This window comes from Salvia miltiorrhiza, chromosome 3 (assembly GCF_028751815.1).
Source record: "Salvia miltiorrhiza cultivar Shanhuang (shh) chromosome 3, IMPLAD_Smil_shh, whole genome shotgun sequence".
NCBI classification, from domain to species: domain Eukaryota; kingdom Viridiplantae; phylum Streptophyta; class Magnoliopsida; order Lamiales; family Lamiaceae; genus Salvia; species Salvia miltiorrhiza.
The window spans coordinates 57058279-57076932 of record NC_080389.1 but is presented as its reverse complement, the minus strand read 5'-3'; the positions used below and the strand labels follow the sequence as shown (position 1 = coordinate 57076932).

Genomic DNA, 18654 nt, shown 5'->3' with positions numbered 1-18654 from the left:
TTCTAAAATGGTATCATAGCCAACCCAATACAATGATGGCCCCGTGGGGGGTGTATTGAAGTGTCCCACATTGGATTGGAGATAGTGGCATGAGCCACTTTATATGGTGAGGCAAACTCCTCTAATTCTCTTACTACTCCATAATTTGTTTCAAACTTGTAATGCCAACTCTTATTGCAGTCCTTCTGCGTGTGGCATCTTTCCCAATATCAGCTCCCCTTTCCGTCTCAAGGGCGATTGAGTTAGCCTGCGAAAACAATGTGACTTCCATCTATATCAACTCTCACAAATACTATGTCAAAGCAATCAAAGTCGATATATGGAGCAGTGTGGGAGCCAGAGAGTTAATGCGTTGGGTCCATCTGCTTCACCATTTCTTCGCGCGTGGTCCCTTCGAAAATAACTCAACATGAGTGTTGTTTGACTGTAGCTGCTTGGTAGTTGACTTATCCTGTCTGTATAGAAGACTCGGCTCTCACACATCACATATATATCTCCTCCAAAAAAGAGTATAGACTGCAAAATCAGTTGCCGTCTAAACCATGATCACTCAAAACCTCATCTTCCTCACTACTTCATCTCTCTTCATTCTCTCACTACTCCATAATTTGTTTCAAACCGGTGAAGCAAACTGCACCCCATCTGCCTGCGGCATTATTCGCCACATCAGCTCCCCTTTCCGCCTCAAGGGCGATCCAAAGAAGTGCGGTGATGGCAGATTTGAGTTAGCCTGCGAAAACAATGTGACCTCCATCTCTCTCAACTCTCACAAATACTATGTCAAAGCCATCAACTACGACAACTCCACCATCAGGCTGGCCGATGCTTCCATAAACAATGACGACCTCTGCTCTTTTCCCACCCTTTCTATAGATGCTTACAATTTTACCTACGAAAATCCTCATCGTATTCCTAATTACGAAATTCCGAGTTATTCTAGTTATCCATATGATGATAAACCCTTGCCTATTAATTTTATAAGCTGCCCAAATCCCTTGACCAATTCTTCCCTTTTTACTGATATCACTACTCATTGTGCCTCTAACTCATCCAATCCCAGATATGCTTATATCAAGGTCGGCCACATGAAATTCTCAAAGTTACCACATTTGTGCGAATTAGAAGTGATAGTGATGACATCGTGGCATTTTAAGGATTTGAACAACATTTCGCTTTCAGAAATCCACCATTCTCTCTTGTATGGATTTGAACTCATCTGTGGCTCGTATGCAACATATATGTCGGGTATGAATCAAAGATGCATTTTTGTCATTCATTAGAGGCATTAACTTTTTTTAATTAACGGAATATCTGATTAAGTATTTTTATTCTCATTAATAACCACCATTTTTAATTATATGGAACATGAATCGAGTAAAATTAATTAGTTCAATTGATAAAATTTATGAATGACTTTCTGATATCCTGAAGTTTCAATCTATATTAATGGATTAACTTATACTTTACTACTTTTATCTATCTAAAAAATAAACAATCTTTTAACCTGTATATTTATCATAATTACATTGAACGGTTCCTATATTTACTAATGCTTTCATTTTGTATTGCAGTTATAGGCTTCTTCTTTGGTATGGATTAATTCTCGTACAAATCAACCTTATTCATTTTCAACATATTCTCTTCATAATCCTGACCACCGCTACTCTTGTATGTATATATCTGCAGATTTTCTCTTAATTCTTGCTGTCATTGTAGGTGAGCTCTCTGTTTATGCCTGAAAAATTATTTCATCATTTTGGTTTGGCTTATCAATTTTCTAATATCAATAGAAGAAAGAAGAAATATGAATCAAATTAAATTAGAATATATTAATTTTAGACTTTAATTAATTAATAATTGAGTTGATTTTTTTTTTTTTTTTTTTTGGTTTTAATGAGGCTCGGCCCTTAGTTTACTTCTCTGTGTTTTCAAGGGTTCTAGGTTCGTTTTTCTGTTTCTTTTTTAATAAAATCTCTATTTAATAATTGATTTATTAAATTAATCAATTAAAAACAAAAGCAAAGTTCCACGTGTATTACATTATGTAATAGGCACGGCTCTCTTCTCTATGATTAAATTGAGGAATGGTTTTCTTTCGTGGAATATGTGAGATAGAAACATAGAAATACAATACAGAAAATACGGCGGCCCATCGGAGACCTACTGCAGAGCGAAGATTCCCGCCCCGGTGCACCCTCCGCGCGTGCAGTGGACTCGCCATTGGAAGGGTGCCGTGCTGGTGTTTTAACCTTCACGCGGGCGGCTTTTGCTGTGAGTAACGTGTGCGCGAATGCAAGCTCACTGCGCCGGAGATAATCGCGCAAGGTGCGAGCATGGCAGCCCCGCGCCGACACGGATGCCGCAATCATCGGCGTTGCACAGCTAAGGCGAAGGTATTAGAATTGGATATTGGGCCCAATTCCACTTACAAAACCCGCTTGTAAGTGGAGGGATACCTCACCATTATAAATTGGCCCATGTCTCTTTCTCCAACCAATGTGGGACATTATAACACACCCCCTCACGCGCAGCGTGGACTATCCTAAACGTCATCTGATGAGAACGATAATGGGAGATCCATCATTGGATTGGGTTGACTCTAATACCATATTAGAATTAGATATTGGGCCCAATTCCACTTACAAAAGTGGCTTGTAAGTGGAGGGATACCTCACCATTATAAATTGGCCCATGCATCTTTCTCCAACCAATGTGAGACATTTTAACAGCGCGACTTCTTCCTCTGCAAACGCACGTCTCTGGCATAGACTTGGTCACCGGCGGCGGCGGAAGCGGCTGGGTTTCGGGCACCAGGTTGGATCTGCTGTGAAATGGGTCGCGGGTCCGGGTCGCTGTTGCTGTAGTTACTGGGCTGCTGCGCATATACGTTGGGCTGTAGCTACTACTGTGCTATTTTGGAAATGGGTGCGAACTATTGCGTTTAGCAGCCCATTATGGATTGATATTTAGTACTCTCTCAATCTCACCGAAGTTGATGCGTATTCTTTTTTAGGCCGTTCCAACGAAGTTGATGCGTTCATTTTTTGGCAAAATTTAGGCAATTTAAAATATTAATTAACAAAATTAATTGCACCCCTTATTTTTCCTTAATCATCCCAAAATGCTCCATGATGTCATTTCTTAAAAAATCTCAGCATACACACACTCTATCTCTCAGTATACACACTCTCACACACACAGCCGCACCCTTTCACACTCTCGACTCCTCTGCTGCCACCTCCTCGACGGTGGTGCCATCGACGGAGGCTAGCGCCCCCTCTCGTCCTAGACTAGAGTTCTCTTCATCTTGTCTCTGTCTCTCTGGTAGAAAGGGGGGTTCCCACCCCCCCCCCAATCTTTCTTCACATCTCTAAACCTAATAGATTCGTGCAACTTCAGCTTACAATCTCTCCGGTTACGATAGCCTACTCCCACGCTACCCCTCCGCTGCCATGATGTATTTGAGGGGTGAGAGAGGCGACGACGGAGAAAATCCTCCTCGCCGCGACCCCCCTCTTAGACCACCCACGAAATCCTCTTAGACTACCCCTAAAATTCTCGATTTTCCTTGATTTATGACGGTTTTTTTGAAGTTTTTTTGAAATTTGATGTTTTGAAGTTTTTCTGAAATTTTTGACTGATTTAATTTCTAAGGATTTCTGGGTTGGGGGCTTCTGTATGACTTGAAGAAGATCGGCGATGGTGATGGGGGTTAGTGACAACGGTCGTCGGAGATCTAGGTTGAACTAAAATTGAAGTGCGGCGGGGTGGGGGTGGAAGACCGGCAGATTTGGGGGTGGGAGGGGGGGAAGATGGGTTGCTTTTTTTTTTAATTATTAAAACTAAAATTTGAAATTAATTAATTTAGAATTTGGATTTAAAAATAATTCAAAATTACTAATTATATAGATAACCACTTAATTATAAATTTACAAACAAACTTAAACAACTAAACAATAACTCCTTAAATCCCGTGTCGAAAAGAAACGTCTCATCTTCGACGAGACGGAGGGAGTATTTACTTCAACAAAAAAAAGTGTCACTTCATGTCCATATCGATAGAGCGAATCCTTAAAAATGTCTCAACTAATTAACAATATTGATAATACGATACTCAACCTACAACAAAATATTATTTGTGCCCTATAAAAGAAATTCGTCTACTAGAAAATAATGTGGATGTCGGAGTTCCTACTTGGCTTGCCCACGGGGATGGAAAAGAAATAAAAACAAAAATACATATTTCATCTTTCTCTCCAAAACCCTCATCTGAAAAGCAAATTTTGCGTCGCCCCAACAATAGGGAAACATAAGAAATGCATCACTGTTGACTAGCTAGCAAGAACCCCATCGGCAACCACCTACTGTTGAACATGTTCAAGAACAAGGTGGAGTACTGTCGTTGGCACGACATCGACATCTTACGGAACCAAGGTCGAAAAGATTGAGAAAATCTACAATAACGTCCTCCTCCAGCCCCAGATGTTCTCCTTTTGGGCCAAGACCGCCGCAGAGTGGATCAGAAGGGTAGACTCCGATACGCCTCCTTCACCGACATAGACTTTGCCCCGCCGCTCCACCACTACAAGGACCACATGGTGGTGCACGGCTGGCCGCTCCTCCTCCTGGAAAGGAACATGTGGACCAGCTTCAACATCGACGTCTTTCTCATCTGCAATTGTCAGTGGGCCCTCGACTTCATCGACGCCTAGCCTAGCATGGGCCCACAGTCCCCCAACTACGACAAATAGGGTAAAACCCTAAGCTCCATCTTCAACGATAAGATCTTCCTGGAATCCTACAACCAATCCGACCAATCCACCACATTTCACACAAAGATCAATATTTATCCTTACTATTCGGCGATCAACTAACCGCGAGGTATCTGCTGATTACACTAAGATTATTTTGCTTGCAAAGAAGCGAAAGTTGTAAGTACTGTATCCCCCCATACACTAGTTTATACTCGCTATGACCAACAGTCGATAATGGAGGTCTATGGGTCACACTTTATGTGTGTTGTTGATCTGCTCAAGGATGCAAGGATAATGTATGATAATCTGATGCTAGTCCAAATGAGAGATTGAAAGAAATATGGACTAGATTATGATATATTTATAGAGATAGTATCGCATTCTAGCTTTTTTCATTCAGTAAAGGAAAATTATAGCCATGTAGATAAATATATAGGAATAGTAGCCATTTTGGATTATTATGCCCTTACACACTTACACGATTTATACAAATTTGTGTAATAGTATTCTCAAAAAAAAAATTATGTAATAGTATTATATATTTACACTATATATGCACCAAAATTTGTGTAACATCACATAAAATTCGTGTAAATCGTGTAAATGTGTAAGGGAATAATAGTCTAAAATGATAAAATGACTATTATACTATACTCCATCTCTCCACGAAATAACTTCTTATTTTTTCTTTTTGGGATGTCTACAAAAGAACTTCATATCTATTTTTGGACTATACCCAACCACTTATAAATATCTCATTTACCCTTACTTTTCACTTTTTCACCAATCACAATGTTAATTAAAACACTTTTTCACCATTCTCAATATACGCAAAAATCTTTCTCCACTCTGAATATATATATATATATATATATAGGGGCGCGCTCCAGTGAGACCCCCTATTTTTTGTATAACATGAGGACAAGGAATAAGACATATAATACTAATGAACAAGACGTATATCTAACGAACAGGATGTATATACCGATGAAAAATAAAATTTAAAAAATTGGTAATGAATAAAACATATATACTGATGAACAAGGCAGTATATATTAATGAACAATGCAATATATACTGATGAATAACAAAATTTAAAAAATTATGTTCCCTCCAGGATTTGAACCCTGCGAAAAAAAATCACCCTCCAGATACAATATCAGCCATAGGATCGATAAAATAAACGCATCAAATCGTGCCCTAGATCTCACTAAAATTATTATGAGCTTACGAACATAAGTATGTTTATTTGTATGTCCATTTGTTTTTATACGAACATATCGATGAACATTAGTATGTTCATTTGTTTTTTATACGAACACATCGACGAACATTAGTATTTCGTAAGTTCATAATAATGTTCGTTGGTTCCCAGAATTGAAAAATGAGGAATTTACAGGATTTCCTAAACTTGAAGAATTCGGATTAATCCGATTCATTGATTTTGGTGAGATCAATGGCTCTGATTTGATCTCTATTATCTATATATATAATGGTCTCCATTGAAGCTGACCCTATATATATATATATATATATATATATATATATATATATATATATATATAGGGGAGGGCTACAGTAAAAACACTTTTTAAAATATAAATATAAACGTTTTTTAATGTACGAATTTTATCCAACAGGGTTACGAATTCATCCAACATGGTTACGAATTGTGAAAAATAAATTTTTGCTACCTTTGGGATTCGAACCCAGGACCACGAATTCATCCAAAAGGGTTACGAATCAACCGTAGATCTTGATGATCTAAGGGCTGAAAATCATTTATATTTTATACACTTAAGAGTGTTTTTTAGAGAATAATACTCAAATGGATAATATAGCTACAATTTTTGCGCCATATATAAATTCTGATTCTGTAAAAAAAACATAAATTACAGGTCTGTTATGTGCAGTGGCAAGCCCTCCTGTATTCGCCATCTTTGGATTCGCGGCTCTAACACTACTCAGTATACTCATATTTAGAATTATCGGTGTATTCAGCATAATATTTCCCAGTAAGAATCCTTACATATTCATTAGTTTGTTAGTACTCTTTTCTTATGTTGTAGTATATATGTATATATTTTTATTCGTTGTGCTTGCAGCTCTAGCGCTCCAAAATATTCCCGGATGGGATCCTCTGTTCCACTATTTAGTGTGTACCACCGTGTACCACTCTTAATTTATCTATTTTATAATTATTTTTTTATAAAAATAAAAAATATTATTATATTATGAACTCTAATTAATATTTATCACTAAAAATTGAAATTTAAAAATATTATATACCCTAACTTTAAATTAATGAACCCAAATAATCAATTATTAATTCAAATAAATATTAAAAAATTATTATAAACCCTAATTGAATGAGTGAACCCTTGTTAATTATCTTTTTATTATATTAAAACATAATAAATTAAAATTAAAGAAAATATAATTAAAAATTACAACAAATTAAGAGTGGTACACGGTGGTACACACTAAATAGTGGGACAGAGGATCTCATCCGAAATATTCGGCGCTTCATTGAACTGGTGGTAATAGGTGCGCTCTTAATTTATGTTGCACATGTCAAGTTGTGATTTATAAAATTCAGTTGACTAGTTGAGATAATATTTAACTCTAGTATTGCTCATAGTAAAAGGAAATTTAATTTATATAGATAAAGATACGAAAACAGTGCTGGCTATTTTTTACTCCCTCCGTCCCACAAGAGTGCATTTTTTTCTATTTTGGGACGTTCACAAGAGTGTGCATTTGTCATTTTTGGATACTACCTCATCACTATAACTCCTTATTTCTTATTCTTACTTTAGAGTCGGTCTTGCATGCGGTTAACCGCATAGTATGCGGACGGTTACTTTTAATAATCATAAGATATATATTAATTTGTTCGCACAAATTAATCACTACTTACGTAATAGTACAAGTTCTCATGAATAAAAGTAATGCTTATCGTGAATAAATGTAATCAAAATTCATGTAATTATTCTGTTAGATGAAATTTTTCGTTTAATTATTAAATTTTTTGTGTATGGGTATTAAAGTAAAAATGACTCTAATTTCATATACTATATGACTCTAATTGGCTATTACGGGGTGCCGCCTGTTATTCAGTTTGTCAAGAAAAATTAAAGAGCATGCATACAACGGATCGGTCGACTTTGAAAAGTCTTCAAAATCATAATTTTCATTTTTGCTTTATATTTAAGTTATAGAATTATGAGTGAACAATGAAAGTAAATCAATTACGTATTTTTTTTAATGTCCTTTAAGTAATGGCAGAACCGATCACCTACCCACCGTGGGCAAGCGTAACGTGCCCATCATTCATGTGACAATTTTAATTAGGAAAGATAATTAATAAATCTTACTCTAATTAAAATTATCTTACTATAATTACAATTGCCACATCATGGTGGGCACGTTATGCATGCCCACGGTGGGTAGGTGATCGGTTCTGTTAAGTAATGGAAAATATGAAATGGCATATACAATATTTCGTTAGGAATTAATTTAAATTGTGGATCTTTGTATGACATGTAGTTGTCATGAAAATTGGATATGATCCTCTGCACCTATATATAGTTTTTGATCTTCAACTATAGTTACCATTTTTACAAAGAATTTATTATAAATAAAAAATTAACATTTTTCATAACAATTTAATATTTAAAATAATTATAGTATATTCTAACTTTGGATAAATTTACCCTATATAATATCAATTCTTAGATCAAATTTTGGAAAATAATTAAATGTGCAATTTTTTTTTTTTGTAAATGTTGATTGGATTAGTGAACCGTAGTTAATTACTCTATTTGTCCCACCTATCTTGAGACATTTTCTATTTCGGACTTCCCACCTATTTTGAGACATTTTCTTATTTGGCAAAAGTTTGTTGGAAAAATAATAAACTTGATTTATGTAGAGTATTCTAGAATTAACAAGAAACTAAAAGAAAGAAATAAAATATTAAATAGTAAAAGAAAACAAAAGAAAATATGAGAACATATTTGAGAATTCTAGAACTAATATAATATTGCTTAGCCACTAGATTATTCTAGCAACAACTAAGTCGGTTTAGTAACCGACCTTTGTAGGCTATAAATATGTTTGTAGTTTGTATGCAAATGAAGGTGTGAAGAAAAGTTAGTGGAGAAATAAAAAATTAAGTTGATAGCTTTCAAATCAACTTCTTTATTTTTCTTTGAAATACACGTCCACCCCACTTTACACATTTTCAAAAGCAAATCCTCCATCATTGTAAATCCTCCCACATATATATAACATCTATATTTCCAACAAAGTGGTATCAGAGCCATAAAATCCTACCTGTGGAATGGCCAACCTACAATCCTTTCAAGTCCCCATGCTCAACAAGAGCAACTTCGACAATTGGAGCATCAAGATGAAGGCGCTATTGGGAGCCCACGACGTTTGGGAGATCGTGGAGAACGGCTACGAGGAGCCGCGGGACGAGGCCGCACTATCCCAACAACAAAAGGATAGATTGCGAGACGCGAGAAAGAGAGACAAGAAGGCTCTCTGTCTCATTTATCAAGCGCTAGGGGACGATGATTTCGAGAAAATCTCGAATGCGAGCACCGCCAAAGAAGCGTGGGAGAAGCTCCAGAACGCGTGCAAAGGAGCGGAGCAAGTAAAAAAGGTACGACTTCAAACTCTAAGAGGAGAGTTTGAGTCTTTGCATATGAAAGAGTCCGAATCGATTTCGGATTATTTTTCAAGAGTCTTGGCGGTGTCTAATCAAATGAAAAGAAATGGTGAAAAATTGGAGGATGTTAGAATTATGGAGAAAATATTGCGCTCACTAACCCCAAAGTTTGAGCACATTGTGGTGACGATCGAAGAAACTAAAAATTTGGAGGAGATGACAATCGATCTCTTGTTGGGATCGTTGCAAGCATATGAGGAGAAGCAAAAGAAGAAGCAAGAAATTTCAGAGCAACTTTTAAAGTTGCGAGTAAGCCCAAAAGAGAAAGAAGAAGATTCGAGCAACAGCCGTGGACAATTCGGGAGAGGACGTGGCCAAGGACAAGATCGAGGCAGAGGCCGAGCACGTGGACGTGGTCGAGGACGAGGAGGCTTCGTCAACAATGGTGAAAGAAATGAGTTTACAAGTGGTCGGGGGAGGAGCAACCCGCAGTCGAGGTACGATAAATCTTCGATAAAGTGTTATAATTGCCATAAATTTGGGCACTATGCTTCCGAGTGCAGAAGTGAAAAAGTAAGGATTGAAGAAAGGGCCAATTATGCCGAGAACACGAGTGAAGCAAATGGTAGTGTGCTTCTGGCATATAAAGGAGAAGCTGGAAGACAAGATGACACGTGGTACCTCGACACCGGTGCAAGCAACCACATGTGCGGGAAGAGAAGCATGTTCGTGGAGCTCGATGAGTCAGTAAGTGGCACCGTCTCCTTTGGTGATGAATCTAAAATTCCAGTTAAAGGAAAAGGGAAAATTTTAATTCGCTTGAAGAATGGAAATCATGAATTTATTTCCAATGTTTATTACGTGCCCAATATGAAAAATAATATTTTGAGTTTGGGACAACTCTTGGAGAAAGGTTATGATATTCACATGAGAGATTATAACCTTTCAATAAGAGATGGCAAAAATAATCTTATTGCCAAGGTGCCAATGTCTGAAAATAGAATGTTCTTATTGAATATTCGAAATGACGTGGCAAAATGCCTGAAAGCATGTTACCAAGATAAGTCTTGGTTGTGGCATCTTCGGTTTGGGCACTTGAATTTTGGTGGTTTGGAGTTATTGTCCAAAAAAGAGATGGTGAGAGGACTACCATCCATCAAACATCCCGATCAACTCTGCGAAGGTTGTCTACTCGGGAAGCAGTTCAGAAAGCCATTTCCAAAGGAGTCAAGCTCAAGAGCTCAAAAGCCACTGGAGTTAATTCACACTGATGTGTGCGGGCCAATCAAGCCAAGCTCCCTCGGTAAAAATAATTATTTTCTGCTCTTCATTGATGATTTTTCTAGAAAAACGTGGGTATATTTCTTGAAGCAGAAGTCAGAAGTATTTGATGCATTCAAGAAGTTCAAAGCTGCCGTCGAGAAGGAGAGCGGACGACAAATCAAGGCCCTAAGGTCTGATCGAGGTGGAGAATTTACATCCAAGGAGTTTCTAGAATTTTGCGAAGTAAATGGAATTCGACGGCCCCTGACAGTTCCGAGATCCCCCCAACAGAACGGAGTGGCGGAAAGAAAAAACAGAACAATCATGGAGATGGCGAGGAGCATGCTAAAGACGAAGAATCTGCCTAAAGAGTTTTGGGCAGAAGCAGTGGCGTGCGCGGTGTACCTATCCAATCGATCGCCGACAAGGAGCGTGTGGGGAATGACTCCACAAGAAGCCTGGAGTGGGAGAAAGCCAGGAATTTCCCACCTAAAGGTATTTGGAAGCAAAGCCTACGTGCATGTACCAGATGAGAGAAGGAAGAAGCTCGACGATAAAAGCGAAGCATTCATCTTTATCGGGTACGACTCTAACTCTAAAGGCTATAAGTTATATAATCCAAATACCAAGAAAACAGTGATAAGTCGAGATGTGGAGTTCGACGAAGAAGGAGTGTGGGATTTTAATCCCAGCGGTGACTTCACCTTCATCCCACAATTTGAAGATGAAAGGCCTGTCGAGCAAGTTGAAGAAGTCCAACAAGAGCTAGTGACTCCGCCAGCTTCACCTATACAAGTTACTGAAGACTCACCACCATCTTTCTTAAATGAAAGAGCTACACCACGAACAAGGAGTTTGGGCGAGATATATGAGGATACTGAAAGGTTAGAAGATCTTACCTTATTTTGCCTATTTGCTGATTGTGAGCCTGTTAGCTTTGAAGAAGCAGCAGATAGTGAAAATTGGCGAGTCGCGATGGATGAAGAGATCAAGGCCATAAAGAAGAATGATACGTGGGAACTCGTGACACTACCGAAAGGGCACAAGGCTATTGGAGTCAAGTGGGTGTATAAAGTTAAGAAGAATTCCAAGGGTGAAGTGGAAAGATATAAAGCGAGGCTCGTCGCAAAAGGATATAGCCAAAGAGCTGGAATTGATTATGATGAGGTATTTGCTCCCGTCGCTCGCTTAGAAACTATCAGACTAATACTCTCTCTTGCAGCCCAAAATAGATGGAAGATTTATCAAATGGATGTCAAGTCAGCCTTCTTGAATGGGAATATAGACAAAGAAGTCTATATCAAGCAGCCAATGGGCTACGAGGTGAAAGGGCAAGAAGATAAAGTCTTGAAGTTGAAGAAGGCCCTATACGGACTAAAGCAAGCACCAAGGGCATGGAATAGCAGGATCGATAAGTACTTGGAGGAGAATGGTTTCACCAAATGCCCCCACGAGCATGCTCTCTACGTGAAAGCCAATGGAGGAGATGTCTTAATTGTGTGCTTGTATGTAGATGATTTGATTTTCACAGGAAATAATCCAAAGATGATTGAGGAGTTCAAGAAGGCCATGTCAAAGGAGTTCGAGATGACAGACATTGGGCTGATGGCATACTACCTCGGCGTGGAAGTCAAGCAACTCGAAGATGGGATCTTCATCACACAAGAAGGATATGCCAAGGAAATTCTCAAGAAGTTCAAGATGGAGGGTTGCAAAGCAATCAACACGCCAGTGGAATGCGGGATAAAATTATCCAAGAATGATGGAGGAAAAAAAGTGGACCCGACATTGTTCAAGAGCTTGGTTGGAAGTTTACGGTACTTAACTTGCACAAGGCCGGACATTCTTTATGCGACAGGACTCGTGAGTCGCTATATGGAGAATCCAACCACTACGCATTTTAAGGCAGCAAAGAGAATTCTTCGCTACCTCAAAGGTACGCTCAACTACGGCCTATTCTACTCAAGTACTAATCAATATAATCTTGTCGGGTATAGTGATAGTGACTGGGCCGGAGACAATGACGATCGAAAAAGTACAAGCGGATTCGTATTTTTCATGGGAGATACTGCTTTCACCTGGATGTCGAAGAAGCAACCCATAGTCACGCTGTCAACATGTGAAGCTGAATATGTGGCTGCCACATCCAGTGTTTGTCATGCAGTTTGGCTACGAAGTTTACTGGAAGAGCTTGGGTGGCCACAAAAGGAGCCAACAACGATTTGCGTAGATAATAAGTCAGCAATCGCGCTCTCAAAGAATCCGGTTTTTCATAATCGAAGCAAGCACATAGACACCCGCTTCCACTACATCAGAGAATGCATTGCAAAGAAGGAGGTTCAAGTGGAGTACGTGAAATCGCAAGATCAAATCGCCGACATCTTCACCAAGCCGCTCAAATACGAAGACTTTATCAAGTTCAGAAGTTTGCTGGGAATGACAAATCAAGTTTAAGGGGGAGTGTTGGAAAAATAATAAACTTGATTTATGTAGAGTATTCTAGAATTAACAAGAAACTAAAAGAAAGAAATAAAATATTAAATAGTAAAAGAAAACAAAAGAAAATATGAGAACATATTTGAGAATTCTAGAACTAATATAATATTGCTTAGCCACTAGATTATTCTAGCAACAACTAAGTCGGTTTAGTAACCGACCTTTGTAGGCTATAAATATGTTTGTAGTTTGTATGCAAATGAAGGTGTGAAGAAAAGTTAGTGGAGAAATAAAAAATTAAGTTGATAGCTTTCAAATCAACTTCTTTATTTTTCTTTGAAATACACGTCCACCCCACTTTACACATTTTCAAAAGCAAATCCTCCATCATTGTAAATCCTCCCACATATATATAACATCTATATTTCCAACAAAGTTTTACCCTTTATTCACATTTTCACTTTTTCATCTACACACAAAACACTACTTTTTTAATTCATGTGCTAAAAAAAGTCTCAAGATAGTCAGGACGGAGGGAGTATTTTAAAATGTGTTAATAGGCAAAAATGTCATATTCTTTATGTTGTCTTTTAAAATTATACCAAAACATAAGAAATTAAAATTGAAAAAAAAAAGATTAAAAACTACAAAAAGTAGAAAGTAGGACACAAGGTAGCACACCAAAGTATATTTGGAATTTTATAATAACTAGTACGGCCATTCATGTAATGCACGACGATATCAAAATTAAACGATATATTAATATAATAAATATAAATAATAAATGAATCAAAACTATAAATAGATACAAAATATGTTTTAAAATAAATTAAAATAATTCACATCAATTACTCAATAAAATCTCTAATTTAAAAATGTAAATTTTCAGTTTCTATAAAGTGTGATGACAAATATAATTATTAAATCATTTGACAATGAAAATTAACATTACACATTATTATTATAGAGTATTACACATCATAATAAATAAACAAATATTTTCATAAATAAAGAGTTGTAAAATTTTAATGAAGAGAGACAATGTAAAATATTTTAAAATTTTCATAATTTATTCATTTTCATTTTAAATATAGTTTTGGTCATTTTTTTTTTCATATTAAAGATTTTTTCATGAACTTAAATTTAAAATGCATATTGAATATTTCTTCAAAAATCAAATTTGACGATGTTTATAAAAGAATTAAAATTATAAAAAAAAAATTTGATAAAAAATAGTGAAAAAAATTGGTAGGAGAAGAGAGAGAAGAAAAAGAGGGAAAAAACTCTTATATATATTAGAAGCATTATTGTATGTGTACTGTGTACATATATTATGTAAATTCGTTTTTAGGTCGTGCGTTTTACGTGCACCTTCCTTTTGCAAAAGCTGTGGAAGCATCAATTCTTCTTTTTTTTCTTGTTTTTTTTTTTTTCTCATCTAATAACAGGTTTCATCATCTTGGCGCCAAGGCTTATTATGTTTCCATTGGTGTTGTGGCTTTTGATCAAGAAATTTCGGAGAAGGCATTTGTCTATATATAACAGAATAGAAAGCTTCTTACGAAGTGACAACAAGCTCTTACCAATTAGATATTCATATTCTGACATTAGGAAAATGACCAGAGGTTTTCACGATAAACTTGGTGATGGTGGCTATGGTTCTGTTTACAAAGGAAAGCTCCGAAGCGGCCATGACGTAGCAGTCAAATTGCTCGGCAAATCCGGAGGAAATGGGCAAGACTTTATGAATGAAATTGCTACTATTGGAAGGATACATCATGTGAATGTGGTGAACCTTGTTGGATATTGTGCACATGGTTCCAAGCGTGCCCTTGTCTATGATTTCATGCCCAACGGTTCCCTTGAAAAGTACATCTTCAATCGAGATAAAATAACTTCCTTAAATTGGGATAGGAAGTTTGAGATTGCAGTTGGAGTTGCTCGCGGGATTGAGTACTTGCATCGAGGGTGTGATGTTCAGATCCTCCATTTCGACATCAAGCCTCATAATATACTTCTTGATGATAGCTTCATTCCAAAAATATCTGATTTTGGACTAGCGAAATTTTGCTCTATAGATAAGAAGGCAGTGACCATGACAGCTGCAAGAGGAACCATTGGCTATGTTGCTCCTGAACTCATCAGTAGAAGTATCGGTGCAGTCTCTTACAAGGCTGATGTATATAGTTTCGGGATGCTGCTTATGGAAATGGCGGGATTAAACAGAGACTTGAGCGGTAACAATGGTGGTTCCAGTCAGCATTTTCCATACTGGATCTATGACAGCTTTGAGCAGGGTAAGAATATTGAAATCGTGAAATTAACAGATGAAAACGATGATAATGATGTTACGAGAAAACTTGTTCGGAAGATGGCAATAGTTGCATTATGGTGCATACAGATGAGTCCAAACGATCGTCCATCAATGAATAAAGTGCTGGAAATGTTGGAAGCTGATGTTGAACGTCTACACATTCCTGTCCATCCGTCACAATCTACCTATGTTGCAGTGAATGTGGATCAAACCGAAATTACATCTTCGACTGATTCTGTATCATTGCAACATCATGATTATGCTTCGACCAGTGTTGAGATTGCTCAAGAGTTGCAGAGTTTGCCATAGTGGAAAATGGCATTATTGATATTGTTGTGTGTTTCCTTTGACAATATGCACTAATTTTCGCAGTTTAAGAAGTTTTCCCCTGTTATGATGTTGATTTAGGACTTACGGTGTTTATAAGTTTTAGTATTGTTGGTGTTGTGGGGAAATATAATAATAACGCAACTCATATAAGTTATATCAAGGTCGGCCACTTGAATGCCTCAGAATTACCACCTTTGTGCGGAGTAGAGGTGATAGTGATGACATCCTGGCAGGAATTTAAGGATTTGAACAACGTTTCGCTTTTAGAAATCCATCAATCTCTCTTGTATGGATTTGAACTCACTGTGTGCCCCTGGTGTGGAACATCCTCGGCATTCCTAGTGTGGGGTACGCATGAAAGATGCACTCTCACTCTCTCATATCTTTCCTATATTTTGCTAATGCTTTGTATTCTGGAAACTGATCATCATCACTACTACTCTTGTATGTATATCTGCAGAGCTTCTCCCAATTCTTGTGGTCATTCTAGGTATACTCTTCATTTATTTATGCTTCTCGAGATATTCCATCGTATTTTTTGTTTTGTGGTCAAATCTTGATCTAGTAAAAAAAAAAAAAACATAAATTGCAGGTGTGTTGTGTGCAGCGGTAAGCCCTCCTGTATTCACCATCTTTGGATTCGCAGCTGTATCACTACTCTTATATCATATTTTATCTCTATTGGTCGGCGTGATATATCCCCGTAAGAATCCTTACAATATTCCATTGTTTTTCAGTCTTTTTCAATGTCTCTATTTGAATTTACTCATATATATGTATATATTGATGTACTCGATCGGTATGCTTGCAGAGCCCGACATATTTTCCCCGCTGCTCGTTGAAGTAGTCACCATTGATGCGCTCTTAATTTACGTTCTACTCTTTCTCAAAAAAAAAAAATTACGTTCTACTCACTACTAATTATTTTGGGTTCTACTCTTAACATATTGAAAAGCATGCAAGGGGTCGATTTTAAAAGATCTATACTAATAGAAAAAGAGCCTGAGGTAGTCTAAGACACAACTTGTAGATTGCCTATTTTACCTCTGTTATATATATATTATTATATTTATAAAATATAAATATATTTTGATATACATTTATTTATCACCCAAATCTATAAAGAATACTTTATATCTATAGTTATTGATAAGGCTTATAAATAAATATATCTATCCAATAAATTATCTAATAAAAGTAATGAATTAATAGATTTTTTTAACTAATAAATTACCAATTAAAATAACATTAATTACACATACAACGTATTTCTTTCTGCTAGTCTTCTAAAATATAATTAAATTTCACTTTCGCTTTTATATTTGAGTTAGAATGAGTGAATGAGCATAAAAGTAAAATGCCAAAAATAGCAAGCCTGTAACTTTAAGTTCTCTTAAGTAGTACTTATTGTGTCCCATGAGAATATGCATGATTGTTAGTGACATGAGTTTTAAAAAATATTATGTGAGTGTTATCAATGAAAGAAGGAGCACATTTTTATTAGTGAAATAATGATTTAAAAAAGAAAAGTGCACATTCTTTTGGGATGTCGCAAAATGACAAAAAATGCACTCTCTTATGACACGGAGAGAGTACAAAATACCAAGTGGATTATATATAGAAGTGTAGAAATAAACCAATTTGAATTATTAATCTTTGTATAATATGCAATTGTTATGAAAATAGGCATGGTTAGAGTACATAAAAAGTATTATCATATTAGAAGCATTATTATATATAAATATTATTTAATTAAATACATTTTTTGTCGTGCATCGCACCTTTCTTCTCGCAAAAATTATGGAAGCAAACATATATATGAAGCTTTTTATTTTCCATCTCATGCAGACTTCATCATCTTGGCACCAAGGGTCATCATTTTTCCTATCGTGTTGTGGCTTTTGATCTACAAACACTACAAAAAAAATTGAAATTAACTACGAAAAATTCCGTAGCTAAACCGTAGCAAAAAATGATTAACTACGGAAATTTCAAAATTTACCACGGAATGACAAGCGTCGCGATATGCTTGGTCGTACTGTTCACCTGTTACGGAATATTCAGTCGTTAAATTTAACAACGGTTTAATAACGGAATATACCGTCGTTATTTTACTTTTTCGTTTTTGTAATTTTTTTACATTCCGTCATAAAACCGTAACCATAAACACATTTTATTTTCATTTTTTTTAATAATCCGTAGCTATATACAAGTATTTTTTTCTCTTTTTTTCTATTTTTTACCTTCCGTAGTAAAACCGTAGCTATATATAGATTTCTTTTTATATTTTTTTAATAATCCGTAGCAAAACCGTAGCTACATATAGGTATTTTTTTTTATTTTTTTTAACCTTCCGTAGTAAAACCGTAGCTATATATAGATTTCTTTTATATTTTTTTAATAATCCGTAGCAAAACCGTAGCTACATATAGGTATTTTTTTATTTTTTTTAACCATCCGTAGTAAAACCGTAGCTATATATAGATTTCTTTTATATTTTTTTAATAATCCGTAGCAAAACCGTAGCTACATATAGGTATTTTTTTTATTTTTTTTAACCTTCCGTAGTAAAACCGTAGCTATATATAGATTTCTTTTATATTTTTTTAATAATCCGTAGCAAAACCGTAGCTATATATAGGTATTTTTTTATTTTTTTTAACTTTCCGTAGTAAAACCGTAGCTATATATAGATTTCTTTATATTTTTTTAATAATTCGTAGCAAAACCGTAGCTACATATAGGTATTTTTTTTATTTTTTTTAACCTTCCGTAGTAAAACCGTAACATACCGGCATTGTTTTTAGTATTCAGTAGTAAAACCGTAGCAATATATATACTTTTATTTTTTTATTTTTTTAATATTTCACAGTAAAACC

General features: G+C 36.1%; 2 protein-coding genes and 1 pseudogene across 2 annotated transcripts; all 3 read left to right on the top strand.

Moving 5' to 3' along the window:
* The window catches only part of LOC131014648 (rust resistance kinase Lr10-like), a 41748-nt pseudogene that overhangs the window by 6724 nt on the left and 16370 nt on the right, over nt 1–18654 (top strand).
* Nucleotides 491–15935, top strand: LOC131014647 (probable receptor-like protein kinase At5g20050). Its single transcript, XM_057942690.1, has 5 exons — nt 491–1245; nt 1572–1589; nt 1687–1716; nt 6653–6769; nt 14580–15935. The coding sequence occupies exons 1-5, from the start codon at nt 543–545 to the stop codon at nt 15752–15754; spliced, it is 2043 nt and encodes a 680-aa protein (XP_057798673.1). The 5' UTR covers nt 491–542; the 3' UTR covers nt 15755–15935.
* Nucleotides 15989–16794, top strand: LOC131014652 (uncharacterized). The gene is made up of 4 exons (XM_057942696.1): nt 15989–16123; nt 16236–16265; nt 16368–16478; nt 16587–16794. Exons 1-4 carry the CDS (start codon nt 15994–15996, stop codon nt 16694–16696), a joined length of 381 nt encoding a protein of 126 aa, XP_057798679.1. The 5' UTR covers nt 15989–15993; the 3' UTR covers nt 16697–16794.

Bases quoted from the DNA above. Each gene is read 5' to 3' on its own strand.
- LOC131014647 (XM_057942690.1), top strand. From the start codon at position 543: ATGATCACTCAAAACCTCATCTTCCTCACTACTTCATCTCTCTTCATT. The intron at 1,717-6,652 runs GTGAGCTCTCTG...CATAAATTACAG, and splicing joins AATTCTTGCTGTCATTGTAG to GTCTGTTATGTGCAGTGGCA. The intron at 6,770-14,579 runs GTAAGAATCCTT...ATCTAATAACAG, and splicing joins ATTCAGCATAATATTTCCCA to GTTTCATCATCTTGGCGCCA.
- LOC131014652 (XM_057942696.1), top strand. From the start codon at position 15,994: ATGACATCCTGGCAGGAATTTAAGGATTTGAACAACGTTTCGCTTTTA. The intron at 16,124-16,235 runs GTACGCATGAAA...GTATATCTGCAG, and splicing joins CTCGGCATTCCTAGTGTGGG to AGCTTCTCCCAATTCTTGTG. The intron at 16,479-16,586 runs GTAAGAATCCTT...GTATGCTTGCAG, and splicing joins GGTCGGCGTGATATATCCCC to AGCCCGACATATTTTCCCCG.